General features: G+C 49.6%; 1 protein-coding gene across 1 annotated transcript in view; it reads left to right on the top strand.

Annotated features, from left to right (window-relative positions):
• TTLL4 (tubulin tyrosine ligase like 4) overlaps positions 1-10,448 on the top strand; it is a 38,263-nt gene extending 27,815 nt beyond the window's left edge. The window contains exons 5-19 of the mRNA XM_032637881.1: positions 693-814; positions 1,259-1,369; positions 1,731-1,807; positions 2,519-2,710; positions 2,811-2,893; positions 3,126-3,254; positions 4,630-4,752; positions 5,055-5,153; positions 5,487-5,621; positions 6,016-6,153; positions 7,444-7,546; positions 8,172-8,382; positions 8,523-8,593; positions 8,998-9,083; positions 9,418-10,448. Coding sequence (XP_032493772.1) covers positions 693-814; positions 1,259-1,369; positions 1,731-1,807; positions 2,519-2,710; positions 2,811-2,893; positions 3,126-3,254; positions 4,630-4,752; positions 5,055-5,153; positions 5,487-5,621; positions 6,016-6,153; positions 7,444-7,546; positions 8,172-8,382; positions 8,523-8,593; positions 8,998-9,083; positions 9,418-9,676 — 1,939 coding nt within the window. The 3' untranslated portion in view covers positions 9,677-10,448. The remainder of the gene's footprint in view (positions 1-692; positions 815-1,258; positions 1,370-1,730; positions 1,808-2,518; positions 2,711-2,810; positions 2,894-3,125; positions 3,255-4,629; positions 4,753-5,054; positions 5,154-5,486; positions 5,622-6,015; positions 6,154-7,443; positions 7,547-8,171; positions 8,383-8,522; positions 8,594-8,997; positions 9,084-9,417) is intronic.
• Positions 10,449-12,342: the final 1,894 nt, after the last annotated feature.

Raw genomic sequence — 12,342 nt, 5'->3', positions numbered from 1 at the left:
ACTCCTTGAGCTAGCCTTGGCCAAGACATTGTTGGAATAACAGTAGGGACCCCATGGCCCACTGCCGCAGATTCCCAGACATGTGTTACTACATTGTTATGTAAAAATCTGATGTTAACGAATCATTTTCAAAACAGAGAAGAGCATTAATCAACCATATATTTTCAGATAAATGTAAAATGAGTTAGGAGTAGCACTACTTCTTTTCTTTCTGTTGCCTTTTCCCCCCTTTTCTTTTTAAAAATCTCTATATCTCTTCTTAGTTCTTTTCTACCTTTTCTGCTTTTCCTCCTTTTTAGTTACCCATATCATTCTTTTTCTCTCCTTGTTATTTCTCTTAGTCTTAGTGTAGTATATTCCTCTACTGTTATCCACTCAAACTCATTACCTGCTCTCTGAGAACCACTCTTTTCAGGAACCTCCTCAGCCTGTGGCTTGTCACAGGAAATTTTGGAGTTGTCTCATAGAATGAAGTATTGGAAAACTTTGTCTTTAGGTGATTTTTAATGGTGTGACTGTGTATAGGTTAGCTGTAGCACCTTATGGATTAATATTTGCAAAATAATTATTGAGCACTTGTTTTTGTAGAATCAAAGTGTAAAAGATAGCGCCCTGGAAGAAATATGTAATAGTAACAGCACTCAGGGCTGTGGCTTTCCCTTTCTCTACCACATTTCTGTTTTTCATCTTAGGAACTGTATGGAGATTCTGACCAAACCCCTTTCCAAAGAGAAAGTTGTCCGACCAGCCCTCATCTACAGTCTCTTTCCCAACGTGCCCCCTACCATCTATTTTGGCACTCCGGATGAGAGAGGTAAACCTGGCCAAGTGTCAGCCCAGAAGAACCCCCAGGAGAAGGATGCTAGCGAAGTTGGGAGGGGGTGGCAATAGGGTGGAAGGGGCTTTCCAGAAAGGCTGTATTGGTGCTTGGTTCCCCGCCTGGCTCACCAGTCTGGTGGGGGATCTTTATCTTGTCCATCCTTTGGCTGACCCTCTCAGCCCCATAATTTCATGATCATTCTTGCCCTCTAACCTTGTGTCTTTCCCCTTTCAACCGCCTCTCCTCTCTGTTTTCCTCATTCCTGTGCCACCTCCTTTCTTCCCCAAAGTGTGCTCCTTTCAAACTCTGATATGGGACAATACTTAGTGACTTGCCTACTCGGGGAAGGCTGAGCGACAGTGCCATCTTTTACCTCTTCTCACCATGACTTTCCTGCTCTTCTCCACACTCTCCCCCCACCTCCCCGCTTTCCCCCAGTGGAGAAACTTCCCTGGGAGCAGAGGAAGCTGCTCCGGTGGAAGATGAGCACAGTGACCCCCAACCTTGTCAAGCAGACCATTGGACGGTCCCACTTCAAAATCAGCAAGAGTGAGTCACTTGCCTTACTTTGAGCCTGTCCTCTGCCCCAACAGATGGGCTTTGGGCAGGAACGGAGCCCTAGATACCTCCTGTTATGTGGGGACCCTGTCCTGAAGTTTCCAACTTCATAGGAGGACATAGGTCTGAAATCCCTCTGGGCTGGAGTCTGTTCCTCAAAATTGCAAGACAGAGGCCCATTGTTCTAGTCCTGACCCCAGGGCCTCATGTAGGACAGCTCCATGGCAACTCTTAGAAAACCGGGGCTGGGAGCTATGCCCAGGCCCAGTGGTATTTCTGGGGCCTCTGAGCCTCTGTCTGTCCCAGGGACTGAGCTGCCAGCAGGACTGACTTCCTGATGTGCCTTCTGTAGGGAATGATGACTGGCTGGGCTGCTGGGGTCACCACATGAAGTCTCCTAGTTTCCGATCCATTCAGGAGCATCAGAAGGTAGGGGCCCTTTCTGAGCCATGCTTCCCCTGGACTCTGGATTGGGCAGGAGGAGGCTGGTATTGGAAGTGGGGGAAGAGGAGGATGACCATGGAGAAGTCAGGAGGGTTCATAGGGGAGTGGAGGAAGTGTAGGAGGCAGGTGCGGGGTGAGCCCCCAGCAGATCACACATGTCTAGTAGTAGTTCAGCTGCGGTGTCTTAGATAGTTGCAGCCTCTAAAAGACACTTTTTCCTCTAGTGTCTTGAGATGCAGTGTCAGTTTTCAGTTTATTATGTTTCTCCTGTAACCGCTGCGCATTGCCTCCATTCCTCCAAGCTGAATATGTGTAAAGAGGACTTTGGTCTCATGCTGGAATGAATAGTCCCTTTTCCCCAGGAAAGCCAGGTAGTTTCCTGTCTTTGTCCTACAGGCATGGAAAAAGACTTAACAGCTTTTTCTTTGCTCTTAAGGTGAATATTATGTCTGTCTTAGGTACTATTTTATGTCGTGAACTGTTGACTCCTAAAGGGCACTCCGTTTTGTTGTGTTTGTGTTTGAATCATTTTTTGGTGAACGCTCGGCAGCTGAATACTTAAGGACCTTTAGACGGTGATAATCAGATGGAACAGGAGCTTTGAATGTTGAAATGGTGTAGTGAATCTTGCTGTCTTCCTTGTGGCCTCACCTGGACTCTCTCTCTCCCTACTCTCACCCTTTGTCCCTTCTGTAGCTAAACCACTTCCCAGGTTCATTCCAGATTGGGCGAAAGGACCGACTGTGGCGGAACCTGTCCCGCATGCAGAGCCGGTTTGGCAAGAAGGAGTTCAGTTTCTTCCCCCAGTCCTTCATCCTGCCCCAGGATGCCAAGCTTCTGCGCAAAGCCTGGGAGAGCAGCAGCCGCCAAAAGTGGATTGTTAAACCAGTGAGTGAATCACGGCAGGTGGCAGGCCGGGGCCTGAGAGTGGGAACAGCAGAGTGTCTGGCCAGGTAAACAGCTCCTCTCCTCTCCCCTTGACCTCTAGCCGGCATCTGCTCGAGGCATTGGCATCCAGGTCATTCACAAGTGGAGTCAGCTCCCCAAGCGAAGACCCCTTCTGGTACAGAGGTGAGCCGGTCTCCAGCTCAGATCCTGCTCCCCGTTGCCCATCTTCTCAGCCTGGAGGTTCCCTTTTCATGATGTTCTTTTGTCCTTTGTCCTCCCAGCCAAAAAACTTCCTCAGCCAGCTGTTTAAAGGTCTTTGTCCTGGAGACCGTTAGCTGGCTTTTGCCATGGCTCAGTTACCTACCAAGCCCTATCTCATCTGTCCTGTACCTGAAGCTGGCCTTTCCCTGTGTAGGTATCTCCACAAACCCTACCTCATCAGCGGCAGCAAGTTCGACCTGCGAATCTATGTTTACGTCACCTCCTATGATCCTCTACGGATTTACCTCTTTTCAGATGGACTCGTCCGCTTTGCCAGTTGCAAGTATGTGGTAGTGGTGAGGCCTCATGCTGACAGCCTTGGGGATTTGCTTTCCCTCCAGGGAGGGAAGCCAGAGGACACCAAACAGGAAAATAACCAATATTTTGGTAGGTTTTGTTAGCAAAGGAGAAGGTAGGGTGCCTTTGGGAAAACCTAGTCTTCCTTTTCTCCTGTGTGTCTCCTGTACTTTTACATCAAACACTTCACTTCTGACACTTCTGGTCCCCAAATGTGTGGGTTTTTTCCCCCACACGAAGCAGTTCTACACAACACCAGGTGAGTGTCCTACAATTGAACTCAATTCTGACACTGTCTACCTGGAGATAGCATCAGATCCCACAGGTTAAGGACTCAGTCTCATCAGGCTGCTCCTCTCTACACCACCTCAGATGCCAGTTGCAAGTTCAGGGTGCCGCATGTGTTTCTGACCAGTTGGTATAAATCAGAGGTTCCCATGACCCCCTCCTTGGGGCTGGGGCTGAGGGGTATCAATTTGATTAATTGGCTAGAGCAGCTCACTCAACTCAGGAAAACAGTTTACTTATGTTTACTGATTTATGAAAGATGGATGTGATAAAGGGTACAGAAGAACAGCCAGATGGAAGAGATGCACAGGGCAGGGTATGTAGGAAGAGGCACGGAGCTTCTATGCCCTCTCTGGGCTGGCTGCTCTTGCAGCACCTCCAGAGGTTTACCCACCCGGAAGCTCTCTGAACCTCATATTTTGGGGACTTTTTTGGAGGCTTCATCACTTAGGCATGATTGATCATTAACTCCATTTTCAGCCCTTCTCCCTTTTTAAGAGAATGGGAGTTGAGTGGGGGGAGTTGAAACTTGCAACTGTCTCATCATGGCTTGGTCTTTCCAGTGACTGTCCCTCATCCAGAAGCCACCCAAGAGCTTACCCAGTGTCGCCTCATTAGAACAGAAGACGCTCCTATCACCCGGGAAATTATAAGAGTTTCAGGAGCTCTGTGTCGGGAACTGGGATCAAAGACCAAATCTGAGAACAAAGATGCTCCTTGTACTCTTACCACTTAGGAATTTACAAAGGTTTTATGAGCTCTGTGCCAGGGGCTGGGGGCAGAGACCAATATGTATATTTGTTATTATAAATCACAGTTATATGTGGAAGGGGCAATAAGGAGGTCCTCTGCTTCACTGAATAGGGACGGTCTTCCTGCAGGACTGAGGTGGGATAAATTGGGAGATGAGTTTATCTGTGGTGTTTGGGAAATCTTACCAGTAGGTGTACTTCTCAGACCCTTGTGCATCTGAAAAGATCTGTCCACTTGTCCTTTGCCTCCTCAGGATGTGGGGAAATGTTTGGACCGTTATCCATCTGCCATCTCACCTCTGCCTTTCCTCTCACTTCCAGGTATTCCCCTTCCATGAAGAGCCTTGGCAACAAGTTCATGCACCTGACCAACTACAGTGTCAATAAAAAGAATGCCGAGTACCAGGCCAATGAAGATGAAACGGCCTGCCAGGGCCACAAATGGTACCCAGACAGTGTCCCCATCAAGTGGAGGTCTAGAGGAGCACAGGGTTCTGGGGTTTGGGGAGGTTTCGGGGGGGTGGTGAGTGGAGGATTAATATAAGACCCAGAGATTATATAAACACTTGGCAATTTAGAATTGGTCTGTTTGCATCCAACTCATTTCTGTCTTAATTCAAAACATCAAAAGAAGATATATGAAGAAGGTACCTTTGGGCCTCTCATTCCTTTTTCTTTCTCTTTTCTTCGTTGCTCATTCATAAACTACAACCCTAAATTCACCCTCCTCCTCTCCTGCCTTACAGGGCACTGAAGGCTTTATGGAGCTACCTGAGCCAGAAGGGAGTCAACAGTGATGCCATCTGGGAGAAGATAAAGGACGTTGTTGTCAAAACGATCATCTCGTGAGTCACACTGCTACCCTGGGTGTGGGGCCTGCCACTGAACCCCCCCTTTTCTTATGGGCCTCCACCCTGCTGTGCTCCAGACTTTTGACCATGCTGTCAAAAGTTCCATTTCTGAGGACAGGGTTTAGGAAGGAATGGATAGACTTAAATTCTGCTCTTCTACTGAACTTCATCCCCAGAAGCTGGCTCCAGATCACAAACATCTCTTGAGAGCTTCTTTTCCTGGGTTGCTTCTGTCCTCCTGTCTCCGAGCCACTCCATTGGCAGGGCAGCTCTAGGTGGAGCCTCTGGGAGGAGCTGAGCTGAGTACTTTCTCCGTCCTGTGACTAGGTCGGAACCCTATGTGACCAGCCTGCTGAAGATGTATGTGCGGCGGCCCTACAGCTGCCACGAGCTCTTCGGTTTCGACATCATGCTCGATGAGAACCTCAAGCCCTGGGTCCTGGAAGTCAACATCTCCCCAAGGTAGGTATTCTCAGGGCACTCACAGTAGAAGCCTTTCTGTGTCCTCAAGATCCTGTTTCTGCTCCAGTCTTGCTGACTTTGGGAAAACCTTTCCTTCACTAGAATATGTGTTTTCCCTTCATGGTCTGTTTACGCATTCCCTTATTCTTTGCCGTTATCTCAGGGTTCTCTGACATTGGAGACAGATTGTTAAAAGTTACTCTTTTAAACTTGATGCCTACTGCATGTTTTTCCCTAGCAAGGTCATGGGTAGGAACCACCCTGTGTGAGGTTATTCACTATCCGTGATGGTGCTCATGAGTTGGGTGTACATGGGGCTGGCACTGACTGGGACTTGGGACTGGAAACAGTTTTGGCATCTGCTTTTACCACTCTTTGCATCCTTTCCCTGAAGCCTCCACTCCAGCTCTCCACTGGACATCAGCATCAAAGGCCAGATGATCCGTGACCTTCTGAACCTGGCGGGCTTTGTTCTGCCCAGCGCAGAGGATATCGCTTCCAGCTCCAGCAGCTCCAGCAGCTCCACCACCAGGTCGGCCTGTGCTTGTCTGCAGCTCGGCTGGCAGCATGAGCAGCCCCATAGGGACTCTGGGAAGGGGTGGTGTCTGGGTGTTCCCTCCTGCTTGGTCTCCCTTACTGCTCGGTCTGCCCCTGCAATCTACTCACACACCACTGCCATGTCAGTGCCCCTAAAAGTATGTTTGATTAATTGCTCCCCTGCCCAGGAATCCCCACAGAGCCTGGGGGATCAGCTTTAAATTCCTCAAGCAGGGGATTCCCTGGCAGTCTAGTGGTTAAGACTCCACGCTTTCACTGCTGAGGGCCTGGGTTCAGTCCCTGGTCGGGGAACTACAATCCCACCAGCCGCGCGGCACAGCCAAAAACAAAAACTTCCTCAAGCAGACATTCAAGGCCCCAGCCTCTTTTTCCCAGGCGCCCCTCCCTTAATTCCTCTTCCCAGCTCCTGTGCTCTGACAAACTGGATCGCTCATAGAACCTCAAGGCTGGAAGAATCCTTAAGGATCAGTTAGTCTAGTCTCCTCTCTGAAATGTTCACTGCTTCTCATTGTTCCCCTGTGGTGTCCCCTCCTCTGCTCATGGGGTTTCTTCCTCCTTCCACTCAGCAAGACCTCCCTGTTTCAACCTCACCCATCCATCAAAGCCTAGCTGAAGGCAGCATCTTCATGAAACCAGCTCAATGTGGGCTCTCTCCTCCACACCCCACAAAGCACTCAGAACCACTCTTGAGGAAAGGGAGCTCAAGTTTTTGGTAACAAAACTTGCTTTCCCCACTGTACCTTGTAGACTTATATTTGGCTCTGTGCTATAGTTATTTGTCATTTGACACATGCCATCCTGTGAGCTTCTTGGAGGCCATCTTTGTGTCTCTCTCAGCAGTAATTGTTGTAATGTGGGTGATGAAACTGAGGTGCAGGGAGGTCAGGGAATTTGTCCAGGATCACATAGCCAGTAGGGCCAAGCTGGACATTTATTATAGTAAGTGTTCACTAAATTAAGCTAAACTGAAATATATACAGTGATTGTTCCATGGTCCTCCTTTTTTTATCATTTAAATACAACTTAAAGAGGGTGCTTTGTACTCTTTTAGTTCTTACATGGTACTTCATCTTTGAGTCTCAGGCTACCGGAATGCAGTGCATTGCAGTCTGATTTACTCAGACAGAAGTAACGAACTTCTGTCCATCCTTCTTTGTCTTCTCTTGAGAAGGGTGTCTTCCTGGGCTGGACCCTCTCTCTACATGTCCTCAGGATGTGAAGCTGCTGACCTTACCCTTTGCCCCCTTTCCACCCTCTGCCTTAGCCTGCCCAGCTCCCCCAGGGACAGATGTCGAATGGCCCCAGAGTACTTCACTGCACAGAAGATGAAGAAAGCCTATTACCTGACCCAGAAAATTCCTGATCAGGTAGGAAATTGCCTTCACCCCAGTGCTAGTAGAAAGCTTCCCTGGTCAAACCTGTGGAGCCCCAAGGCAAGCAGTTTTTCTTCCCTCTAGGGCAGGGTTTCCTACATCCCCTGATGTGCAGGGATTTGTTGGAATGTATGTCATTCCGGAGAGAGTTGATGGCCCTTATCACATGTTCAACAACCACTCCTCTTAATAAAGTGCTGTACCAGCCCACCCTTCTTGTAGAGCTGTAGACCCTTGGGTTTCTTTCCCTGAGGGGCACTGAGCTCCTGGAAGGCTTGACTTTCTCCGAGCAGATGAGGGAGTCAGATGGAAGTGTGGCAGACACAAGGCTGTGGCCAAATCTGGATTCTGATCTTGACTGCATCCAACAAATCGCTTAACCTCTGTGCCCCCTGTCTCCCCTCACCCCAGCCAAGAGTCTCTTCATCCCCCGAATAAGCTCAGCAGACTTGGGAATAGATGAGGCCCAGAGTGGGCCCACCAGACTGCCTCGGTGGTCCTTTGGTCCTGGAGCCTTAGGACCCCAGAGCTGTACTCCCCATCCCCCAGCTTTTTGATTCTCTGCCTCTGGCTTACACTCTTTGTCATACCCTTCTCCCCGCTGTTCCTTGGGCCACAGGACTTCTATTCATCTGTGCTGGATGTCCTGACGCCAGATGATGTTCGGATTCTGGTTGAGATGGAGGATGAGTTTTCTCGCCGTGGTCAATTTGAACGAATTTTTCCTTCTCGAATCTCTTCTCGCTATCTCCGCTTTTTTGAGCAGCCGCGATATTTCAACATTCTCACCACCCAGTGGGAACAGAAGTACCATGGCAACAAGCTCAAAGGTGATGTGTCCTCCCTGCCCACATGCCATGTTTAATGAGAGATTAAATCCCAATAGACCAAGAAGTGGGCCTCTGTGGCAAGAAGAATAGGCCAGTTGGTTCCACCCTCTTAAGTCCCACCCTTGTTAATCTTGTCCTAGGAGTAGATCTGCTTCGGAGTTGGTGCTACAAAGGGTTCCACACAGGAGCCATCTCTGATTCTGCTCCAGTGGTGAGTAGTGCCGTTGGGGTGAAGGGGGACAGTCCTACCTCAGGCCCCTCCCTCTTCCACCTTAAGAGCGCAGCATGAGTTGGGTGTAGGTCCAGACCCTCTCACTTCTTCCCAAGGTTCTGCAGGTCTCTGTGTCTCAGGACCATTCCCTTTCAAGGGAATAATTGCCTCCAGGATTCCCGGGATGCCTTTCTTTCAAGGATCAGATGCTTTGTAGCCTCAGCTTCTTATCTGAATCAAGAGAGGACCAAGACTTCTCCCCATATGGGCCCATTTCTGCAGGGTAGGGAAGGGAAGAGCCCTTTGATCACTCAGAGGTAGAGCTGGGAAAGAGTCCTAAGACCCAGACACTCTCCCCTGACCTCTACCTCACCCTTTGGCCTCATTGCTTCCTTTGCTTTTAGTGGACTCTCCCGACATCAATTCTGACTGTCCCAAAGGATGATGTGACGCTCAATGATTTCTCCAAATCGGAGACTGGCAAGCTGGGGTGAGTGCCGCCTGGGCAAGGGAAGAGTGTTGAGTGTGAATTCGGGGAGTTTTCCTACTCCCTCTCTTCCCAGAGTATGATGAGATCAGCGTCCTCCAGTTGGGGGTTGGTGGGAATATCAGAATATGCAGCCACAGTATCTTCTTCTGGTGGCTCTTGGTTTGCCCAGTAAGCTGAGCTGGAGCACAGACTCATCCGCAAAAGCAGCCACTTGCAGCCATACTGAAATGAATACGGTGAATGCCTGCTCTAGACTCTGAAGGTAGCAGGTCGTGGGTTAAAGTCTCAGCTACACAATGTCTCAGTCATTTCTTCCTCCCTCTGTTCCCTTCAGAAAACATGGCTCCTCCAAGGGAAGCATACCACTCTCTGGAGATGGGACCATGCCCAAGCCCACGAAGACCCAAGCTGGCCTTTCCCCTTTCCCCAGGAAACCCAGTTCCTCAAAGGACAGTGAGGACACCAGCAAAGAGCCCAGCCTCTCCACCCAGACGTTACCCTTGATCAAGTACTCTGGGCAGACTTCGAGGCTTTCTGCCTCCTCCACCTCCCAGTCAGCTGGTGACTCCCTCCTGGCTGCTGTGAGCCTGTGACGGGCCTGCCTCCACCAGCCCCTGCCCAGGCGCACCAGCCTTAGCTACCTCATGGGAACCGGCTGGCCGGCCAGCCTGAGCTCCCACCCCTCCACCTCGCCCCTCCTCAGAGTATTTTTTGAAGTGGTTGAGTTGTAGAGGGGGGTGTCTGGCGGACTGGAGGGGTGGTGGGGAGGGGAACAAGGTGAGGAAGGTTCACTGGCTGGCACCTCATATCTCAGTGGAGAAGCCAATGATGGCCACTCAGCCTTATAAAGCAGGGTTTGGTTTCTACTTTTAGAGAGCCATGTGTGGTTTGTTTTAGGCCTTGGTGCAGTGACTGAGTTATGGCTCAAGAGGAGAAAACAAACTGAACATATTCGGGCCTGAAGTCCCTTGCTCTCTATATAATTGAGGAGGTTCCTCTGAGGGTCCTTATTTCCTCAGGTCTCACCCTCCTGCCTCCCCAACCCCCTGTCCTGAGGAGTCACTTTCAGAAGCCTTCAGACCTCCTCAGTAGATAAGCAGGCAGAGGCCATGACACGCTGAACCCATTTCCCATCGTCCTAGTCTTGGGGGCATCCCCACCTCCAGACCATTTCTCCTTTCGTATACCCACCCAGCCAGTAGCCCTAGGTCTTCCTATTCTGACCTCACATCACTACTTGTTCAACCTTCTAGACTTCTCTCTCATGGATGTTACCCCTTCAGCTCTGGTCTCCCTGTGAGGTGAGAGGCTTTATGAACTTTGTGAATTTCCCATGGCTGCAGTAAAGGAGCCCAGATAATCCCACTTGCTGTTGCCTGTCTGGGTCCATATATCAAAGGACGCAATCCAAGGGGAGGGTGGAAGGAGCTGTGGTTCCCCCTTCACACTCTCTGGTGTTCGGGGTCTGGCTCACAGGTCGCTAGGGCATGCAGACTCTGGTGGCCTGGAGGGCGGGTTTCAGGAGCAGCCACCATTGTAGGATGGGCTTCCAGTCAGGCTCCTGACTAAACCTTGTACTCTGAACTGGATCTACCTCCCCAAGACTCAGTAAACAGTGAGTGTTCAATAAATGTTGACCACGTGAACTGTACGTACGGAGGTCTCACAGGACACAAACACCTAAGCCAGAAGCTCTGCCTCTCTCTCTCCTGGGCCCAGGGGGAAGCCAAGGTGAGAGGGTTTGGATCAGAAAGGTGGTTTTCACTTGAACGATGCTCCTCCTTAACCTGGCACTTCCTGGTTGCTGCTCGCCCCCTCCCCAGCCCTACAATCCCTTTACTTCATTTCATTTTTCTGTCAGCAGGGCCCAACAAGAAGCCAACTGGCTCCTTGACTCAGTTACCCAGGTTTTCCCTTTGGCGCATCAGGCAGGATGCTCTGCTCACGGTCTGACCCCAGGCTTTCTCTGCCTTCATTCTTGAGCTTGGGAGAGATATCCTGCTTTGTGGCTCCAGGAGTTCTGTGGTGAGTTGGGAGGGAGCCCTGGAAAAATCACTGAGAGGCCTGACCGCGTTCAAGGCCACACAGTTGATGTGTGAAGGCCATGTTGACAGTTGTGAAGAAAGCTTGATGGCAAAGTCCTGGGTCACTTCTGTGCAGTGGTAAGGACTTCAAAGTCAGGTCCGTAGGAGAGGTCCTTGACAGTCCTGTTACATCTCTTCTGCTAGACTTGAAGCCAACTCCCTCTTGTTCTGCAAGAGTGGGTGCAGTATTCTAGTGCAAATGTCAAACCTTGTGACGAGGGCAGGAAGCAGCATTCCTAGGAAAATTAGCCACCTGCTTAAGCAGTTTTGTTGTGGCTCATCCTCTGGTGCAGAGGCTTAGGTGTGGAGGCCTGACTGAGCTGTGCCACTCCCTGGGAACCAGCTTCAATACTTTGCCTTCTGAGAATCCCCAGATGGACGGCACAACCATTCCCATCCCCGTAACTGGAGAAGGGACCGCAGCATGATGGGAAGCAGGGGAGTGGGCTGTGGGGAAATTAAATGAGTGATGGAAGTAGAGTGTTCTTAGTAGCTTAAAACATGTTTATACATTTAAAGTTTTCATCACCTTTGAGTATCTGGTATGTGTGTGTGTGTGTGTGTTGCTGGGTTGGAGAAAGGAATGAGGCTAATGTGTCATACTTCCCTTTCAGCCTTGAAAGAAAATGAAATCTTGCTTATTAAGAATACAGCATACATACTTAACAATGCATAGCCACAGTATGAGGTATTCAGCTAAATAAGGAATTTGGGGGAAGTAATGAGATTTTTGGGAAAGTTTAAATTTGAGGGTATAGTAGAGTAGATGTTTGTCAGAACATGTCAGTTTTTCCCTAACTTGATAACGTACCCAGTCCCTGTTTGGAAGAAAGGGGAGCAAGTGCTCCTGAGTCGAGGAATGCAGTGTACAGGGGTATTTCTGAAGCACTGGAGTAAGGATTTGGGGGTGGGGGCCGGGGTGGGGAGCGGAAGGAGGGTGGCTACCATTTCTGTTTACTTGAAATTCACTCAAGCTTGATCAGACGCTAAGGAACTTAGAATGAATACTTAATGGAGAGGTGGCATGGGGATAAGAAAAGAGCGTGAACCTTGGAGTCTGACCTAGGGCTCAAATCAAAGTTCGTTTGTGTAGCCTTGGGCATGTCATCTAACTTTTTAAAGTTTTTAAATAATATGAATGTAATACCTACATTGTAAGGTTGTGAAAATTAAGT

The sequence above is a fragment of the Phocoena sinus genome, chromosome 7 (assembly GCF_008692025.1).
Source record: "Phocoena sinus isolate mPhoSin1 chromosome 7, mPhoSin1.pri, whole genome shotgun sequence".
Classification (NCBI taxonomy): Eukaryota; Metazoa; Chordata; class Mammalia; order Artiodactyla; family Phocoenidae; genus Phocoena; species Phocoena sinus.
Note: the sequence above shows the minus strand (reverse complement) of the source record. Positions and strands in the feature narration are given on the sequence as shown.